At 37.1% G+C, this 21,822-nt stretch overlaps 1 protein-coding gene across 3 annotated transcripts in view; it reads left to right on the forward strand.

The window, feature by feature from the left end:
- Positions 1-21,822, forward strand: part of UNC13C (unc-13 homolog C) — a 601,702-nt gene that overhangs the window by 189,748 nt on the left and 390,132 nt on the right. The window contains exons 4-6 of one of the 3 annotated variants that reach the window (XM_028100275.2): positions 11,796-11,874; positions 13,218-13,223; positions 14,369-14,440. In XM_028100275.2, the coding sequence (XP_027956076.2) occupies positions 11,796-11,874; positions 13,218-13,223; positions 14,369-14,440 (157 nt within the window). Of the gene's footprint in view, positions 1-11,795; positions 11,883-13,217; positions 13,224-14,368; positions 14,441-21,822 lie in introns of all 3 variants that reach the window. The other 2 variants (XM_088025127.1, XM_028100274.2) reach the window with 2 other exon arrangements.

A 21,822-nucleotide genomic window follows, 5' to 3' on the forward strand; every position in this document is an offset into this window, starting at 1 on the left:
TGATCACTTGCACAACCCTGGGCAGTCACTCCTCTGAGTATCCTCATGGGTTGCAGAGAAATGATTTGCAGCAGATGGACAGATAAGAGAAGCCACTTCTTAACTTGCCCAGCATAACTGGTGGTTGTGCTTAAAATTTTCAGAGGTATGAAAATGTCCTCTAGTTCAATCGTACCAGAAGTCTGTGCCTGTCATAGGTCTTGAGTTCATACATCCAGGCAATCAGAGCACAGACGGGATTGCTGAGTGAAAGAAGTAATGGATGGGTTAGCCTGGTGATGGGTATTAAAGAGGGCACATTCTGCGTGGAGCACTGGGTGTTATGCACAAACAATGAATCATGGAACACTACATCAAAAACTAATGATGTAATGTATGGTGATTAACATAACAATAAAAATTATTTAAAAAAAGAAAGAAAGAAGTAATGGACTAGGAATCAGTGGTCAGAGAAACATTTCCTTAAAAAAATATAATTGCTATTCCAATATTATTATATTCTATCCCTGCTTGTTTGATTCAATTGGAATCCCTTCAACACTTACCCCCTTAGTTGGTGATTCATCAAAACAATACCTGGTACATATTTATTGTTTTTCTAAAATTAGATTTTAATTCTACTTTAAGAATTCTGCAAATTCCTGAAAATAACAGGACAACCATGGGATAACATACAACCAGGGTTTGACTCAGTTGTTCTATCTGTGACTGGGGTACTTCCCGAGATGCCCATAGCATGAGTTTTCTTCTTTCTCCTTCATTCTTTATCCTTTGAGGTGAGTGGGGTTTCAAGGTGTTTCTTGGTACTACCTATCAAAGCTCGACCCCTGGGTTGAATGTGTCTTTATTCTCAGCTAAAGTCTGGGTCATGCTTTGTGTTTCTGTTAGCATTGTAGAGGGAAACGGTAAAAAAAATACACAGAAAATATTGTCTAATAAGAGGGGTCTGGGCTATGAGGGGCAAACACCAAATAACATTAGTCTCTGTCATCAAGGACTACTAATTTTCATTAGTGATAGGAGAAGGATTGTGAAACATTTCAGGGGATTAACTATGCAGCCTATGTATAAAGAACAGTATAATTAAAAGGAATCTAAGATTTCAGCTTTGATAAATGTTAACTTATTTGCTATTGGATATTTGATTCTATGTAATGGCATTTAAGTAAAGCATATTAAGAAGCTGGTCTTTCATTAACTTATGAATCACTAGCTTGGAAACTATAAATGGGTGCAGAGAATTTAGAGAGAGAGATTACTAAGAAAATTAGCTTCAAAACAAGGAGCATTAATACACATGATGTCATATTTGCAACAGCTTTGAGCCACAGAAGCATGATTTAGGAGTTTAAAAACTAACACTCTAAATTGAGACCCTTAGTAGCATGAATTTTAATTAAATGGAAAATTTTTTCCAACAATAATGGGTGCTGAACTATGAGAAAGTTTGGGGCCGAATTTTGTATTTTCTGTCCGGTAGCCTGTCATAATGTCTGAGGTTAATTTAGCTGCAGACAATGTTATGGAAGAAGAAAGGTTTTTGTTACAGGGAATTGCAAGCCCCAGGAAAGGCTATATTGTCCACTTGATAAACAATCTGTTAAGGAAATGAGCCCTAGAAGGTACACACTGTAATTGCGTTGTTAGAGGTTAGTCCCCAACACCTGACATTGTTCCCTTAATCCTAACATTGAGAAAACCTTCAGGGGAATGTTTTAAGGGCTGCATTTTACATTTTCACTTCTGCAAGTCATTGGAATAAAACCTAGGACCATTTGGTTGTTTTTGCTATGAAAACAATATTTTTAATCACTGGAAGTACAAAATGTCACACCAGGATAGTAAACCCTTCACATCCCCTTTATCTCTTTAAAAAGTTAAAAATGGCATTCGCTTAAGAAAATGTAAAGAGAAATAATGAGGTAGTCAGCACTTCTGAAACCTTGTTTCAAAGGAACAAGGGTTTGAAAGAAAGAGCCTGTTTAAAGTGTTAAAAAGCATTATGGAGCATTAAGAGGTCAAATGCCTAGGAAAGGAGAAAGTAATTTAGTGGAATACAAAGGCTGTCCTTGATAATGTGACCATTTGCAGTTTAAAATATTGTAGTGGTTTGAATTGGGAATTCTACCAGAGTTCATAAAGCGGAATGAAGGGGTTGAAACCACTTCAGTCAAGACCCTCGTTAAGGAACCCATTAAAGAACCTAGGGTTACTTCAACAATCTTTTTAGACCATCTGTCTCCTTTACCTGTCTCTAATCCATCATGAGCAGCACTGCCAGACTGGTCTTCTTCCAGCATCCTTTGGTCAAGTTAGTCTCATGGGCACGAACTACAGGAAGGTGGAAGCAGCAGTTTTGTTCGAGATGAATGGAAGATGGGAAAGAATGGAGATGGGGAGATTGGTCATCACAAAGCCCATGAGAAGAATTCCTGGCCTAACAATAAGACTTATGACCAAATTGTGGTGATCCAAATATAAAGGAAGGTACAATTGAGAAGAGGGTGTGAGGATGACAGAAGAGAGAGAAACAGAAATGAGAAAGAAGATGGACAAATCTTGATGCCTCTTGGATATTAGAAGCAGAGAAGGAAGGATTGCAGTGATGATCTGGAGCTCCGAGTATTTCTGGCTTGCTGCCAGTCAGCTGTGTATCTCATACAAGCATTTACATTCTTTGCAGCTCAGTTTCAATATCCCTAAAATACAAGAATGTGGGAACATGTCATTTCTTAGGTTGCTTGAATCTTACAACTTGGATTAGCTGTTATTTAGGATTTTAAACCTCTGCGACTGGCCAAATGATAGTATTAAAAACACTGAAATCAGAAAGAGACGTCAAAAAAAATTTTGCAGAGAAAATAATTGTTCCTAAAATGGATGTCTTGGCTTAAAAATGCTGACAGGTTTGTGGAAATATTCGAGAACATTTAAAAACTATTTATTGATACCCACTGTGTTCCAGGCACTCAGTAGAATAAACATGCCTCTTGCCTACTTCAGTGGAATCACTTTGTATACAAATTTACTGCCTGAATTAGAGAAAGAGCAAAAGAGGGAAAGCAAGCCAGTGAAAGAAAAAGCACTTAAAAATGACGGGCAATTCAACATGCCAGTTCACTGCTTTATTAATACATGCCAGAGAGGGTGAGAGATGGAAGATATGAATATTCTGTACCCTGTTTAAGTCTCATTTTCCTCTTCTCAGATGTTAACAGTATTGTCCCAGGATACAAAATTGTATATATTTGTCATACAACCATGTCCTCTAAGCTCAAGCCAGTTATTTCCTCTCTTGCTCAACCAAAGAATTAGTGATCACTCCAAGGCAAGAGGAAATATGGCTGCAATGGTTTTATGGAGAGACAGCGTGTTGGTGTCTAACATAGTTTCAGTCAAAGAGTCCATCAAGGGTAGTTTAGAGGACTCTGTGATTTCCAATAAAGACAAACATTCTACTTTATGGCCACAGTTAAGAGAATCCAGGAGATAATGAAGAGAAGATGGAGGAGTCTGGAATGATTAGTACTGAGGAGGAGCTTTATGCTTTGAGTTTTATTTCCATTCTGAGGCAAGGCTTATAAAATTGAGAAGATAAAAGCAGTGTTTTTCAAAGATTAGAATTAACAGGAAAAAAACGAACTTGGGGCATCTGTGAGACCCTTGTCTGACAGGAAGCTAAATAGCTGGGACCAGGATTGTAGATAAGCGTGAAACGAGGAATAATCTCAGCCAACATGCATCATCATCAGAGCTGAGGTGCTAAGCAGAACGAGATTGGCAGAGGAAAGAAGTCTAGACCAAAACTGAGTCCAAAGAGAAAGTTAATAGAGCTCAGAGTAAAGCATAGAGTATAATCACAACTTTGGCTTCCTGCCCTTCTTTTTCTTTAATTCTTCAAGTAGATAGATACCTATAATTTCCTGTCTACAGAAACTGTGCTACAAATCTATTCTTTAGTTTGGAGGAATATAAATAGCCCCAGGGCAGCAGTTAGGCAGGATATATTTGATCAACTTCAATAATATCCCTGCCTACACAAGTCTACAATAAATCAATTACTACCAATAATATATAACCTACCTAAATATATTATCTCAAAGCTCCCAAAAATGTTACAGAGATAGTCATTCCATTTTCCATATAAGATAACTGAGATTCATAAAGGTTAAAAAGTATTTACTGGTCTAGTAACAAGGCTCTTATCTTCTTCTGGTGACAAAGCCCTTGCCTGCTAACTCACTTCAGTGTGAGGTCATTGACTTTCTCACTGGTCCTCAGGCTTTGGTCTTGCTCTTTCTAGGTACTGTTTCAAAGATAAGAATCTTAATTTTTTTTAACTTTTTATTTTTTTTAAAGATTTTATTTATTTGAGAGAGAGAGACAACGAGAGAGGGAACACAAGCAGGGGGAGTGGGAGAGGGAGAAGCAGACTTCCCGCGGAGCAGGGAGCCCGATGCGGGGCTCGATCCCAGGACCCTGGGATTATGACCTGAGCCGAAGGCAGACGCTTAACAACTGAGCCACTCAGGCACCCCAAGAATCTTAATTTTTAAGTCAAGATGATGGTTTATTTAATGGATAATCTCTCTGGTGTCAAGGCCTATTCACTTGAACCTCAACCTTTTATTTCTCCCTGCTACATGCCAGAGTTGGCCCTAGGGAGTTAGAAATGAGTAAGATTTGTCATTTTTTTGAAACATAAATTCTAGTGGGGACATCCACATAAACAAACAGAAGGTAGTTTTACAGAGGTTATAACAGAAGCCTTAGAACAATTGTTCTCAGAAGTTTTTCTGCTTCACCCCTATGTTTACAGTAGCATTATCTACAATACTGTTCTCAGAATTTTTTCTGCTTCACCCCTATGTTTACAGTAGCATTATCTACAATAGCCAAATTATGGAAGTAGCCAAAGTGTCCATCGATAGATGAATGGATAAAGAAGATGTGGTATATATACACACACACACACGCACACAAAATAGAATATCATCTAGGTCTAAAAAAGCATGAAATCTCACCATTTGCAACAATGTGGGTCGAGCTAGAGAGTACAATAAATGAAATCAGCCAAAGACAGATACCGTATGATCTCACTAATAGGTGGAATTTAAGAAACTAAACAAAAAAGGAAAAATAAAAGGGGCGGGGGGAGACAAGCCAAAAACAACCAGAGTCCTAGTTATAGAGAACAAACTGTGGTTACCAGAGAGGAGGTGGCTGGGAGGATGGGTGAAATAGGTGAAGGTAATTAAGAGTGCATTTATCATAATAAGCACTGAATAATGTATGGAACTCGAATTACTGTATTGTACACCTGAAACTACTATAACACTGTACATTAACTACACTGGAATTAAAATTGTAAATAAAAGCATTTCTGCTCCAGTTCAACTAAAAAGTGTGCTATCCTCTGTTAGTAACAAATATTTGCTTTGATTTCACACAGCTGCTGCTAAGCCCATCTAAGAGGCCAGGAGTTATGATTTCCCCTCCCCTCCTCTGCTCATTACCCAGCCCCTCCCACTGTGAATCCCTGAGGGTGAGCTCATAGAGAGGTGCAGTTAATTGAGATGGGGAGGAGGTACCTTAAAAGTTACATTCAAATTTTATTTAAGAGAGGTAAATGTGAGCCTGTGCCACCAAGGAGGCCAGTACCAGTAGAGGAAATAGTGGAGTGAAAACAGACAAGGGAGGGAATAGTCTGAGGTCTCTGGGGATCTACAAAGGCATTCCGGACAGCTGGAACAAAAAAGTAGAGGGAGAACTCAGAGGAGAGGAGATGGGAGGGGCAGTCGTATCTTGCTGGGATGGAAAGGGATTTGTTCTCTATCTTGGAAGCAATAAGGGATGTTGAATATGAAAAAAAAATATGTTTAGATTTGTATGCTGGAAGAGAACTGTTGGCAATTAAAAAAAATGAGCTGGCAAAAAAAAAAATCTAAGAGATGAGCTAAAAATAGTAAGGCCTGGAATAGAGCACTGTTTGTGTGGGGGTTCAGGAGGGAGATGACAAAAGTACTATATTTTATCAATTCTACAACATCCATTTTTATGCATTATAAAATATCAAGATGCATCCAATCGATGGTGTCTTAAAAACATTGGTAACCAAGCAGCAATTACAAGAGTTCCATTGTCTGTATATTTATAAACTTAGCTAAAATTGTCCTGGGAAAGTGTTGTAATTTTGTTGTTATTGCTGATGGTATGGGCTGGATAATTGCATTTTCTTAATGTTTTAGTCCAGAGAAAAATTAGGATGATTTGAGGAAGAATAAGAGACCTGTTTATCTCCTTTGAAGCTTTCGGTGAGATTGAGAGCCTACCAACATCAGTATCTGCAGCAGAGCTGCCCACTTCTTGGAGTAAAAGGAACGATAACGAAGTGCTATTTTATAAAATGCTAATTACCATTGCTCTTGATGGCTTAAAAGACCATAATTTGGACAAAGACCGAGACACTGACAATTCTTTGTTGAAGAGTAATTCTAAAAAGCTGGACTCTGAATGAGAAACTTAAGGAATAACAATTTATTTTGTTGATATTTTTATTTTTATGTATAGAAAAACGATTGAAAATATGACACATCTATGCTGTAGATGAAGTCATTTTAAGAGGGGGCCTTTGAATAAATACACAATTTAAATTCTACTTGCTAAGAAAGCACAGTGTCAGAGATTAATTTGATTTTCTCCCTAACATATAAATACATAATGCTATATCTTATGACAGATGGTGTGTTAATTGTGATGGAATATGGACTCAAAAAATCTTTAGGAATTGGTGATTAATTGGATGTGGGGAGTGAATTATCCAATTACACAGACACAAATAGCTCATTCAGTGTTGACAATAATAAAAATAAAAAGGTGAATAAAGAGAATATTCTGAATAAAATATCCTAATAAGGTGCAGGTGAATAATTAAAGTTTATAATGATCATCAGGAAAATTGTTAAAATGTATGTAAAATATATGACATTAAGCAAAAACAAAATAAATTACTGTATGTTTACCATTAAGTAACTAAGTACAAAGAATTGTTTTTTAAAAGTCTGAAAGAAGACAGCTGTATTACAGGAGAGGGACTTAGAATGATTCATTATTAATCTTTTACATTGCCTTAGTGTTCCATAATGCTAAAAAAGATTAATTACATAGCCCTGCTCAATAATTGTCTTGGAAACACAGAAATAAACAGAAGCACTGTGATCTGTTTTTTTTTTTTTAGGCTTATAGTCTTCAATGATTTAATAACTCTTTTGCCTATAAACAGAGTCTACTAATTTTCTGATTTCTAATGGATATTAGGTAGTCTGTGAATATTGCCAATTAACCATCAACCGTCCACGTATGGAAACAGCATACCTTTATCCCATAATCGGAAAGTACTACCTTTGGAAAATCTGTTTGATAGTTTCTACATGATACTCTTGGTGCCTTCTCAGAGTTCTTTTCCAATCAATATATATTCAGTATATTATCAGATAATTACTAATATATATTAAAATCAGCTCTTACCCCTTCTACCTTAGACATCAGATTCTTTAACAATTACAGAATATATATCTTTTAGATAATGTGTATTGTGTTCTGTAACAAGATGGTTAACTGAATCTGAGTCAAAGTATACCGCAATATACTCTCATATCTCCAATTTTACTAAACTCAGTAAACTCCTTTTAATTATGCAAAGAACTAAGAAATAAAACTGAAAAATATGAACTGTGTAATATAAAACAAATAATGAATTAGAAGACATCACAGTTTATGAAATTTTATCCATTTTGTCATTTTTAAAATTTTATCATTTATTTATTTATTTTAAATAGGTTCCATGCCCAGCATGGAGCCAAACATGGGACTTGAACTCACAGCCCTGAGATCAAGACCTGAGCTGAGATCAAGAGTCAGATGCTTAACTGACTGAGCCGCTGAGGCGCCCCCATTTTGTCAATTTTATGTGATGATTGACTTCCCAGATATTTCCATAGATCTGATATTTTCATCCCATTTGTAATGCCTGCAGTATAAAAGATTCCCTTTTCCTAGGGAGAACTCTTGAATAGTTGAAGAGGGGCTGTTTGGGGAGGATTGGGACTATTTTATCCAGTGATACAGCATTTCTGACATGAAGATAATACTGTCTTGGAATACAGTGAAAGCAGTTCCAAATAATGGTAACAACTCTAGACCAACTGGGATAGATATTTTATATCTTCCTAAAAAAGGAAAAATGTGTGTATGTATGTGTGTGTGTGTATATATATGTATAAGGAACATGGGGTTTCGGAGTTTCTTGTCTGCTATTGCCTGTCTTGATGACTCGTCCTGAGCTCTTCATCAATGAGCCTAGCTAGTTTCTTCTAGATTTTAACTGATCTCCCTGAACTTGCTCTTGCCTAGAAAGTCAATGATTTATTTATATATTGATACTTCTGGTCTTCACCATTTTTTATTTTTTTATTTTTTTAAAGATTGTATTATTTGAGAGAGAGAAAGTGAGAAGAGAGAGCATGAGAATGGGGAGAGTCAGAGGGAGAAGCACACTTCCTGCCGAGCAGGGAGCCTGACGCGGGACTTGATCCCAGGACCCGGGGACCATGACCTGAGCAGAAGGCAGTGGCTTAACCAGCTGAGCCACCCAGGCGCCCCTTCACCATTTTTAATTTAATCTCTCCCAGATGTCTCTTGGTTAGGAACACTTTCAATAAATATTACAAAATTTTTTTCATTTGTTAGAGAGCTTTATAGTATTTACCAAGTGCTTCTCCACTCTTGAGGTGAGGCCATTAGGGAAACCTTTCTTTTCTTTTTTAAGACTCAGATTTGCAATAAAAGTTTTACAAATGACAAAACATGGATTTGATGAAATTAATGACAAACTCGGGACAGATAAATTTTGGATCCATGTCTTCTAACTTGGGCTCATTATTCTATAATGCTCAGGTTTGGCCTGGGTCCTTGGCCTTCTCTGTTCTGATGAGACAAGCAAAGGAGTAAAGTGTAAGACCTAAGAAAATATGTGTGTGTAACTGATTCCTGAATTTGTGTGTATATGCTCAAAACTTTAGGTGTTCTTAAGAATTTGAATTAAGGGGCGCCTGGGTGGCTCAGTCGTTAAGCGTCTGCCTTCGGCTCAGGTCATGATCCCAGGGTCCTGGGATCGAGTCCCACATCAGGCTCCCTGCTCAGCAGGAGACCTGCTTCTCCCTCTCCCACTCCCCCTGCTTGTGTTCCTGCTCTCGCTGTGTCTCTCTATGTCAAATAAATAAATAAAATCTTTAAAAAAAAAAAGAATTTGAATTAAGTTCTGTCAGAAGGAAAACAAAGAAGTCATTAGTGAGAGAAAGAAAACACACCACCCATCTATATGTTACATTTTGTAGTTTATAAATCACTTTATCAACCATTATAACAATTGGATGTGTTTCTTTACCTAGTTATTAAAGTCATTATTTAATAATCAGAACATTTCAAAACACTTGAAGGCAGCTAGTTAGTATGATTGCCATGTAATGTGGTAGAAAGACATTTATTAATTATACTTTATGTCATTAAGTGTCTTCACAAGGGGTAGAAAATAAAAACCACTTGGAACCAGAGCCTTATATTGAAACAAATGTAACTCAAAAGATCCTTCTAGAAACCCACTTCCATAACCCTTTTCCCATGAATGTGATGTTTGGGATTTGGCAGAGGCAAGCATGAACTGGTAGGGAGAACGGAAGAATATGGAAAGAGAATAGGAGGGAAGCAAGAAGTTACACTGTTGGAGTAGTTGGTTCACTTTCTGAAGATGGGTGTTGAAAAGAAGAGTTCTTTACCCCTTTCCCCTACTTGATGTTGCCATTTCTTGCAGTTCATAAGAGAGTACTGCTAATGATTGTTTTTTGTGTTCTCAGTCTTGATATTTGACTGTCATTGTGACTACCACAGTCATTGGTCTAGAGAATGTCAGTTGGCATTATTCTGGGCAATGATGGAAACTGTATGAACTCTTGTAGAGTCAGTGGTGGACAGGATCTCAAGTGTCATCCGCCCACACATGTTGCCACCCATACTATCTTCCCTCCTGTTGTTTCTCCTTTTGCTCTTCTTTCTCTCATCTGTCTTGATTCCTGCCCCACTGTTACTCTTTTCCTGTGTTCTATGATCTAACCTAAAGATAACTTTTTGTTGAAATTCATGAACTTAAGTATAATTCGTTCAACATTGACATCCTTCTTACTCATGTGCCGTGGTTTTAATATTTCACATTTATTACTGGATTTGATCTTTACTTTCAAACATACAAGTTATAATGTTACTATTTGTTATCATTCTATCCTTATTAATATTTTACTTCTCTTATTTCACATGAGTTGTATGATAATTTAGTGAATTCAAAATCATCAAGCTAGTGATTAATGCAACTAGAAGTATTAGAGTTAAGACCATGGCTACCAAGAAAAATTCAATAAGGCAGAACTTTCCCTTTATTTTAAGCTAAGCAGCAGGAGCAAAGGGGCCATCTCTGTGTCAGAGAAAAACTGGACTGTGAGATGCTGATAACATATTCTCGGCCGTTGTGGCCTGTTCCAGTAGCAGAGGTGCCTACCTAATACCCCGACCTTTCAATTGTGTGTTCCTGGTGAAAAAAGTTGACTTTAAGCTAGAGTTAAGCAGGAGTTCTGTAGGTCAAGTGAGCATAGGCAAAGCTGTCATCAGGGACTCGAGCACATTTTTGGTTGTATAAAATTACGAGCTTAGATGCAACAAAAATCAAATTCAATGTATTAAATTCATTTTAATAAACAAAAATGACTGTTTTAAGATTATTTTAAATTGCAAAAATGGCAATGCTTAGTAGAAAAACATTGACTATTACCAAATTTATAACATAATGAGAATCTTCCCTTTTTCTTCCACACAGTATCACTCGGCAAAGGTATCTCTGGTTATCAATTTAATGAATATTTTTCCAGATATTTTCTGTACATGTATAAACACAAAACATGGTATAATATTAAACTTACTAGTATGCAGACTTGCTTTTTTCACTTAACATACTGTGAATATTTTTCATTTATACACATATATATTTAACTCATTCACTTTATTATGTTCTTCCCATTCAATAATATAATTCTTTCAATAAATACTTAGGTTACCCAACTTTTATTGCTATTACAAAAAGAAATGTCACAGTGAATATTCTTGTACAACAAATTAATTTAATCTCTTGTTGGCATTTTTCCATGGGATAAATTCAGGTAAGTGAAAATTCTGGTATAAGGGTTATCACAAATATTTTACATGCAGCTATGGCTCTTTGAGATACCACTTTGGGGTTTAATCTGTAAAGATGTAACACATTAAAAAAGAATGATAGTTTTACAAACACAGGTAATTATTTTACCATTGAGGACCAAACTTACACCTTATACTAACCATGGTTTGATTCTATTTCTTCCTGGAGATACAAAGTATCATATAACTAACAATTTTTTTTAATCTTCACTGTGATATTGACAGAAAAACTGTGTGTCAAATCAAGCCAGGCATTTTTTAAAGTTTCAATGTATATAGAACTATCCAAAAATACAGGTGATCACTTTGGTAGCTAGAGTCTTTCTCCCTCTCCCTGGGTGAAGTCTTAGAGGCTTGGATTGTTCTTATTTTGTGAACCAGTTGAAAAGCATGGTATACATTTCATCTTTTTTCATAGCCTTTTTACCATGAATGGGAATTTTTTTTCTTAAAGGAAGTCCGGTTCCCATTGAAATCATTCCTGTTTTTCCTTTCAGGGCTGGGCGAGGACTTTATGGCATTGACAGTATGCCAGATCTGCGCAGGAAAAAAACTTTGCCTATTGTACGAGATGTGGTAAGCCACTCCTGTTGCATTCTCTTTGACTGCATGTGTCCCTGTTTTCTTCATTAGCTGTCGTTTTGGCCTTCTCATTAAGTGCCTTGCCTGTATTTCATGGAATAAAATATATAAGGTGCTGGATTCTACCAAGTATTGCATTTATCATTTCTTTAAAATCTTCTAGGTGAATGAAATAACTCTAACCTTTTGACAGCTTTTTTTTTTTTTAAGCTTTGCTTCTCTCCCCCCCCCTCCCCAGTGTGGGGCTTGAACTTATGACCCCAAGATCAAGAGTTGCATGCTGTACCTACGGAGCCAGACAGACACCACTTGACAGATTTTTATATTGGTTGAAATTACAAACTGAGTTAAAATGGCACTATAATTGAGCAAAAGTCACACAGCATGCCAAGTGAGCTGCTGCAACTGGACTTTGATATGTACAACGTCTCAAATGACCACAAGTTTAAAGCACACTTTGAGTCTTGATTTGAACTTCCTCCCCTTAACCCAGTGAATTTTTCTACTTTAAAAAGCAGCAGGGGGCGCCTGGGTGGCTCAGTTGGTTAATCGACTGCCTTCGGCTCAGGTCATGATCCTGGAGTCCGAGGATCGAGTCCTGCATCAGGCTCCCTGCTCAGCAGGGAGTCTGCTTCTCCCTCTGACCCTCCCCCCTCTCATGTGCTCGCTCTCTCTCTCTCACTGTCTCTCAAATAAATAAATAAAATCTTAAAAAAAAAAGCAGCAGATAATATTAATCAATTCTTTATTAAGATCTAGTCACATTAATAAGTGATTCCACTATCTAAGGAAATCTATGGCTCCCAAGTTATTAAAACCTTTATGAAGCCTGAACATAACTTTCAATAACTCAAACTCTCTTATAACAAAATATGCTGGAGACCACCTGAAGATGCAAAGAGTTGATAATGGCATGCATTAGATTCTAAAAACAAGTAGCCTACCAGCATGTTTTCTATTATCTCAATTGTCTTCACATTTTTTTTATGGAAGCATAGTCTTAGTAGTTTATGACCTAAAAATATGTTTTATCCAAGGGAAATAGAAATTTCCCTTTTTGCAACAATGTACACAATTTCTCATAATCAGCAATTTTTAATTTTACTATGAAAACCATCATCTGAAAACCATCACTTTGGCTTTAAATTAGGAAAGATAAAACCTTGATTGGAAAGATCTTACACTGAAAAGCATGACGTGTGTACAGCTCATATTTCTGCCATTATAGTGTGGACATTATTTTAAAGTGTTAAGTTTATTTTAACATCATTATACTCTCTGCTCACATTTCTTATAATTATTTACGCTTTGTTTCCTCTGACACTTGGAATCTTCAGGCTATGGTAAGTGATTTTCAATTTAATATTTTCCATACTTCTTAATGTACACTGCACTTATTCTTGAGATAAAAGAGGGCAAGATGGGGAAATAAAAAGAGACACAGGAATAAGAAATTTAGGTTCTCCAAGAGAGCCTCTGGTTCAATTCTGAAAGATAAACCAAATTATATATACGACAGGTGTCAATATAGACTAAACTAGAATACAGACATAATTTTAAGGATAATAGTTGTCAGAGTTGGAAGATCATCTTGGGTAAGTCCTTGGAGGTAAGCCCTCTATAGGTTTATACAGTAGGAGTGGAGATGGGTGGACAGTGACTTCCTCACCCAGCATTGTGCTGAACTTTTATCTGAGTTTATGGCTTTGTAGCTCCAAGGAGATAGATTTAAGACCAGGTACAGAATTCTACTATGACTTACTTCCCTTGGCTCCTAATGGGATGACATACTGAAAATTCCCATGTAAAACTTCTGATTTCCAAAGTTCTTGACAGCACTGCTGAGTGCACTATATTGCACACATTTCAAGGAGGAGCAATATAATGGTTCTGTTTTACGGTGGGGAAACTAAAAGGACTTGACTTTTAACTAAAATCACTGAAGTTGGCAGCATTGCATTAAGAAAACCAATCTGGGTATAATGGTTTTCTGTTGATAAAATGAACACTTAGAAAAAATATCCTGGTTAGATATGAAAGAATATTCTGGGGGAACTGTGAACAATTCAAGGATCCTCTAACCTTAATTGTGCTTCCTGGCCATCACACAGATCATCTGGCTCTGTACCAGTGGCCATGTTTTATGAAGGAATGTGATCGTGATCCTGATCACCTTGGGGAAAAGCAAAGTTATAGAAGATCTTGCTAGCCTGGAAACCTAGGGCTCATCATCCTGCCTTGCTGGGCCTCAGTTTTGTCATCTGCAAAATGTAGGGGCTGAGTTCGATGATAGAAGGGGACTTTTTCAGCTTTGATGTTCCATGATTCCACATTCTGGATGAACTCGCTGACTACTGAAAATGGCAGGTCCTATTGACTAAAACATGAACAATGATAGTCTGTATTATTATATTTTCATGTGCTGCTGAGCCGCATGTTCATGGCAGCCACCTCATGTGCCAATAACTTCTAATTCTGTTTATTTTAGACTCTGGCTGCCCGGAAATCTGGACTCTCCCTGGCTATGGTGATTAGGACATCACTAAACAATGAGGAACTGGTAGGTGCAGAGTCAGTTACTATGTATTGATCATAGTCCAGGGGAGAGTGATTCTGATCAAGCCACTCAGTCGTAATGTTGATTCCAAAATTCCAGAAATAACTGGGAACATGGGGAAAGTCTGACCCTAAACAAATTTCCTCAGGACCTCAGCTTCACTCTCATACAGATGATCCTCTGCTGATCCAATATGCATGTGCCTATCAATCTTTACAAATGCTATTCCATTCTCACACATTTTATCTGTAATTCTCCCCTGAAAAAAAAACCCTCTACGTTTTTGTATGGTTCAAGTTTTGCCTCCTTTATGAGGCTGTCCCAAATATCTTCCTCCTCTTCTGACTGACTTTTTAGTTTCCTCCTCTGGGCTCTTAATCAAGCATTTAATCATGACCTCCATACCATAGTATGGCATGAGTGAAGGTTGCTCGGGGCGAGTCCCATCTGTAGTGCTAAACTAGCATTGTTCTACCTGGTAAATTACCTAACTTCTCTGAGTCTGATTTCTCTCATCTGTATAGTGAGGTAATAAGAATTTATGAAGGGAGGGGAAATGTGTTTAACACTTGGTATAGCTTAGAGTATAGTAAAAGAAAAAAATGCAGCTGCTGGTTTTATTATTTTTGTAAGCAATTTTATTATTTTGCATAAACCTTTCCTTTAGAAGCTGATATTCTTAAGGGTAGCACTGTATCTTGTTTGTTGTTCTTGTTAAATACTTTGATCCCTACTACCTAGTACACGGTATGGCATGAGGTAGATACTTTGTAAATTCTTGTTGAATGAAAGAACCAATATGATTAGAAAATACAAGTAGGCTGCAAATATCTAGGTCAGGGATTCTTAAATTTGGCTCATTAGAATCACCTGTGGGAGCTCTAAACCATGCAGATGCCTGGGTCTCGCTCCCAGTGATTCAGATTTAATTGGCTTCAGATGTAGTCTGGGTATAAGGGTGTTTTTTGTTTTTTGGGTTTTTTTGTTTTAAACTATCAGGCAATTCTAACGTGCAGTGAATTTTGTGCCCTGGTAACTCCTTCCTGCCCAGCCACTCCATTTTACTAGAGACAATTTATGTGTCCTCCCTTAGGAGAACTCATATACTCTACCTCTCCCAATTTTAGTGACTTTGTCATTCCTGTAGAATAAAAATTTGCCAGTAATAATACTTATTTTAAATTTCTATACGCTTGGCATTTAACACCATTATTTATATGTATATTTCATATATACATGGTATATGAGAAAGTACCATATTGCTTGCTGAATCTTGAAGTATCTAGTCTTTTGCTTTTGAGAGAGTAATCAAGGTTGAGGCTTTTATCATTAAACTCCTATACTATTCCTTTTTTTTTAATTTTAAAAATATGGTATTTGGTCTGAACCACAAATATTCATTCCTATGAAAAGTTAATAGGAAAGAGATAGAAATAAGAACACTACTCCATTTTCTGAGGCCCTGAACGGGGAGCATACCCTCACTTTATGGTTAATTTAGTTATTGATCTACTTTTCATCCACTTAAAAATACATTGTATTTCTTTAGTTTCAGAAGACCTATGTAAAAGACTTCTCTGTGTGGGTGTCGGGTGGATGAATGGAGTCCATCAGCTCCCTCTAAAATTCATAAAGCCCATTTCCCTGGGGCCCATGTCTCAAAAAGTAAATGAAAGATGACTTCTATACAACAAGCATATTAAATGTCACTCCTGACAGGCTGTCACATTAAGTTATTACATGGGCAGCTAACATAAAGGCTGGAGCAAATAATTTCCCCTTTTCCGAGCTGAAAGTCTTCCTAGGCACCCTCAATGTGAAAGCATGAAATATGTGTCTTTACATGAAGGAATATGGCTTGGCCATGTGGAAAATATCAAATGGTAGCACATCTGTTTTAATTAAAGAGATGTATGATAAAAAGTTCAGTCAGCTCTTCCACGGCAGGGAAGGGCTCTAAAGTCTGATGTAAGGTGACAGTGGGCTAGCCAGCACCGCCTCCAATGACCCTCTGTGAGCAGTGGGTGAAGCACGCCAGGTGCCCTCAGCCATCACCAATCCCACCTCACCCACAGGGCTATTGGGGCTGATTGGAAATCTCAGTCTAAAAAGCCCTTCAGGACCATAATTTCTGAACATTTCTGTCTGGCCTAATAACCCAAGAGGGGGTAACAATCTAGTATCCATCTAACAGTATTCTGCCTGACACTATGCTACCCAGCTTTGTGCTTGCTGTCATAGAGTTGTAGTTTCCTAGGTGTAGCCCCAAAAGGGGGGCAATCCGAGTAAAACCGTTCTATAAGTCAGATATTAACTGAGTGTCTACTATGTGTCAGGCAGTGTGTCAGATTCTGGAAATGAGACCATTCTGCCATCATGAGGCTTATAACATAGTGAGAGGGAGCTGAAATACTGTGTTTTGCATGCCATATTGTTATAGGGCATAATGAAAGCTTCTAACAGGTGGGTGTGTTTAAACTGACAGTGTCAGATGAGGGTTATGGGAAACTCAAGTAGAGTGCAGAACGCAAATCACCAAGCCTGAAAGGGATTCTAGAGCAGCGTTTATTCTATCTAGTTAATTCATTTCTAACTATGGCTAGGGGGCTGGTCTAATGGTTTACTTCCAGGAAGTGTCAATATTCAGTCAGGTTTGGTTTGTCGAGGAGAGTAGAGGTCCTCTTTCCAATAACAAGATCAAGATCGGGCCCGATGAAAGGGACTCATGAGAACTATGGATGGGAATCATTAGATCAGACCTGGGCCCTATTTCTAGCATAATCCTAGAAAGGTGATCTGGAAGCAGGAAGCAGGTCAGAACACCTATCTGGTGCCTGGGGTTCAGTCAGGAAGCTGCAGGCTCACCATATGCAGGTACTCTGGACTCCTCCTCAGGAACAGGAGCTATGTCAAACCAAGTAACTGAGAGGTGAAGTGATAAGGGCGTGAATTTGAATTTCAGCTCTACCTCTTATTACCTTTGAGAACTCATTTCTTTTCCATACTTTCTGCCTACCCGAGACTTGTTCATCTCATCTGTAAAATGAAAGTAATAATACTTATCTCACAGTTTGTGAGAATTAAAAAGTGTCTTGCCAGGCAGAGCAGGTGGTAGTCAGGGAGTCGCAGTGAGGTATCCAGATCTGTGTGGAATCCAGTGCCTCCCTGCCACCTTTGCAGCTGAGGGTCAGGTTCCAGAGTGTGCTGATAGGGGAACCGATCTAATTGCACATTTAAATATTGTTCTCTGGTTTACAAGTACTCTTCTTGGTCCTAATTCTATCCTTCTTCAGGAGCACAGTCTTTGGCTTGAGATAAATATAGATCCATTTCCACTATTGACTAGTTGTGGGAACTTGGGCAAGTGACTGAAACTCTTGGCCTTGATTTTCTTACATGTTTGTGAATTATATAAGATTTTTGCATTGATGGCCTATGGTTTCCAGTGTCTGTGAGCAATTTTGGCATTAATCAACTAGCTTTGTAAAGTAAGGTGGAAAGCTGTCCTTCTTATCATTTCTCTGGAATGGTTTGTGTAAGTTGTTGCTCTGCCTTGAAAGATGGGCAAACTTGCCTCCAAAACAGTCTTGTAATTTTTTGGGGGGTGGTTATTTGACTGCCCTTAATAATTTAATGTAATAATCCATTCATGTTCTTTAAACATTTGTTCTTGAGTCAGTTTTGATCATTTATATTATTTTTTTCCAGAACATTGTTCTTTTTTCCCTGAAATTTCAAATTCCATCAAATTGTTCATATAATTATATGATTTATAAAAGTTTGTGCTGTTTTCACCTTATTTGTATTTCTCTCTCTCTTTTTTTAAATGAGTACTACAAGAGATTTCCCTGGTGTTTGTTGACTCTGTATTGTTTGTTTTCTATTTTATTTTTCTTATTTAGATTCATCTTCTGCCCTCTTTGTATTCACTCTGAAGCTAACTACTTTTCTAACATACTGAGTTGAATACATAGTTTACTAATTTTGATTTTTTATTATTATTGCATATACAGAAAAGAATATTTACAACATAAGAAACAATGCATATACCTGTGTATCTATAACAGCTTTAGAAAGAGAAAAATATTTAATAAATGATGCAATGATTATTTTGACTCCTCAATTTAGGGTGTTTATTCTCCCAAAGACAAGCCATATGAACTTTATTGTTGTTACTACATTGTGTTCAGAGCACACAGAGTGTATATTCAGTCATTAGTATTTAACTATTTTATGACTTAGTTCATAATCAGTTTTGTAGATAAACCATATGAACTTTTTTTTTTGTTGGGTACATAAGTTTTGGGACTTTTATATTCCCAATAAATTGTTTCAACTTTGCTAATAATCTTATTAATTTCTTAAAAGCTTTTTCTTTAAAATATTTTCTTTCTGCTACTAATACTGCTCTACCAAATTGATAAGGTCAATATTTCCTTGATAGAACTTTCTCTAGCCCCTTCTTTAAGTCTTAATGTGTTTTATGTGTATCTCACATAGCTTTTTTTTTTTTTCCTTCCCAGAGAGGGAAAGGAGGTGAGAGGGGTAGAGGGAGAGGGAGAGAGCATTCCGAGCAGGCTCCATGCCCAGTACAGAGCCCAATGCGGGGCTAGATATCACAGCCCTGAGATCATGACCTGAGCCAAAATCAAGAGTCAGCCGCTTAACCAGCTGAGCCACCCAGGCACCCCATGTATCTCACATAACTTAATTTTATTTACTTTTTAAGATTTTATTTATTTGAGAGAGAGAGTGGGCGTGAAACAGACTCCCTGCTGAGCAGAACCCTGGGATCATGACCTGAGCCTAAGGCAGAGGCTTAAATGACTGAACCGCCCAGGTGCCCCTCTCATATAGCTTAATTTTAAATTCAGGCTGAGAAATTGCCTTTACAGGTGAATTCAATCAATATATACTTCCCATAATGTATTTGAGCTTAGTTCTACTTTTCTCTCCTTTCTACTTTCTTTTCCAAGGTTCATTTGTCCAGATTGAGTTTTATTTTCCCTCTTCTTTAACAAATGGATTAAAATGATCTATACTGTTTATTTTAATGTGGTGGAGTTTCCTAAATGTTTAATGAAAATACTTTACAACTTCTTTTATTGAAGTATATTTATTTTTTTTTTAAAGATTTTGTTTATTTATTTGACAGAGAGAGAGAGACAGTGAGAGAGGGAACACAAGCAGGGGGAGTGGGAGATGGAGAAGCAGGCTTCCTGCCACACAGGGAGCCCGATGCAGGACTCAATCCCAGAACCCTGGGATCATGACCTGAGCCGAAGGCAGCCGCTTAATGACTGAGCCACCCAGGTGCCCCTCTTTTATTGAAGTATAATTAGCTTACTACATTGTTATATTAGTTTCAGGGGTATAACATTGATTTGACAATTCTATACATTAGTCAGTGCTTACCATGGTAAGTGTAGTCACCATCTGTTTCCATGCAATGTTATTACAATATTATTGACTATATTCCCTATGCTGTATTTTCATCTCTGATTTATTTATTTTATAACTGGAAGTTTGTATTTCTTAATACCCTTTATCTGCTTCATCCATCTCCCCACTCACTTCCACTCTGGCAATCACCAGTTTATTCTCTTTGTTGAAGAGTCTTGTTTGTTTGTATGTTCATTTGTTTTTCATTGCTGTTGTTCTTTTTGTAAAGTTTTTATGAAAATTCCAGTTAACATAGTGTAATTTTAGTTTCAGGTGTACAATATAGTGATTCAACCCTCACAACACCCACTGCTCATCACAGCAAGTGCCCTCCTTCATCCCCATCACCTGTTTCATCCTTGCTCCTGCACCCCTCCCCTCTGGTAACTGTCAGTTTGTTCTCTGTAGTTAAGAGTCTGTTTCTTGGTTTGCCTCTCTTTCTTTTTTTGTTCCTTTGCTTTTTGTTTAGTATCTTAAATTCCACATATAAGTGAAATCATATGCTATTTGTCTTTCTTTGACTTATTTCACTTAGCATAATGCCATTTAAGTCCATTCTTTTGTCACTATTGGCTAGATCTCATTCTTTTTTATAGACAAGTAATTTTCCATTGTGTGTGTGTGTATACCACTCCTTTGTCTATTCGTCTATCGATGGACACATGGGTTGCTTTCATATCTTGACTATTTAAATAATGCTGCAATAAATATAAGGGTGAATATATCTTTTTCAAATTAGTGTTTTCATTTTCTTTGGGTAAATACCCAGTAGTGGAATTACTGGATTGTATGGTACTTCTATTTTTAATATTTTGAGTAAACTCCATAATGTTTCCCAGAGTGGCTACACCAGTTTGCCTTCCTACCACCAGTACATGACGAGTCCCTTACTCCATATCCTCACCACTTGTTATTTCTTGTTTTTGATACTAGCCATTCTGACTGGTGTGAAGTGATATCTCATTGTGGTTTAGATTAGTATTTCCCTGATGGATTGTGATGTTGGACATGTTTTCATGTGTCTGTTGGCCATCTGTTTGTCTTCTTTGGAAAAATGTCTATTTAGATCCTTGGCTCATTTTTTAATTGGATTGTTTTTGGTGTTGAATTATATAAGTTCTTTATATATTTTAGACATTAATCCCTTATCAGATATGTCATTTGCAATTATCTTCTCCCATTCAGTAGGTTGTTGTTGTGTTTCAGTATTGTGTTTTGTTGAAAGTTTTCTTTACTGTGCAGAAGTTTTTTATTTTGGTGTAGTCCCAGTGGTTTATTTTTGCTTTTCTTTCCCTTGTCTCTGGAGTCATATCCATAAACATGTTAAAATTGATGCCTATGTTTTCTTTCAAGAGGCTAATGGCTTCAAGTCTAACATTTAGGTCTTTAATCCATTTTGAGTTTGTGTGTATGTGTAAGAAAGTGGTCCAGTTTCATTCTTTTACATGTAGCTGTCCAGTTTTCCCATCATCACTTACTGAAGAGACTGTCTTTTCCGATCAGATATTTTTACCTCTGTGTCATAGATTAATTAACTATATGCGTGTGGGTTTATTTTAGGGCTCTCTGCCCTACTCCTTTGATCTCTGTGTCTAGTTTTGTGCCAGTACCATATGTTTTGATTACTACAGTTTTGTAGTATATCTTGAAATCTGGGATTGTGATACCTCCAACTTTGTTCTTCTTTCTCAGGATTGCTTTGGCTGTTTGAGGTCTTTTATAGTTCATACAAATTTTAGCATTATTTGTTCTAGTTCTGTGAAGAATGCTATTGCTATTTTGATAGAGATTACATTGAATCTGTAGTATGCTTGGGGTAGGGTGGACATTTTAACAATATTCTTCTAACACGAGCATGATTTCCACTTGTGCCATCTTCAGTTTCTTTCAACAACATTCTACAGTTTTCAGGGTATAGGCTTTTCACCTTCTTGGTTAAATTT

The sequence above is a fragment of the Eumetopias jubatus genome, unplaced genomic scaffold, assembly GCF_037043125.1.
Source record: "Eumetopias jubatus isolate StellerSeaLion01/CBP00866 unplaced genomic scaffold, mEumJub1_p1.0 scaffold_7, whole genome shotgun sequence".
Taxonomy (NCBI): Eukaryota; Metazoa; Chordata; class Mammalia; order Carnivora; family Otariidae; genus Eumetopias; species Eumetopias jubatus.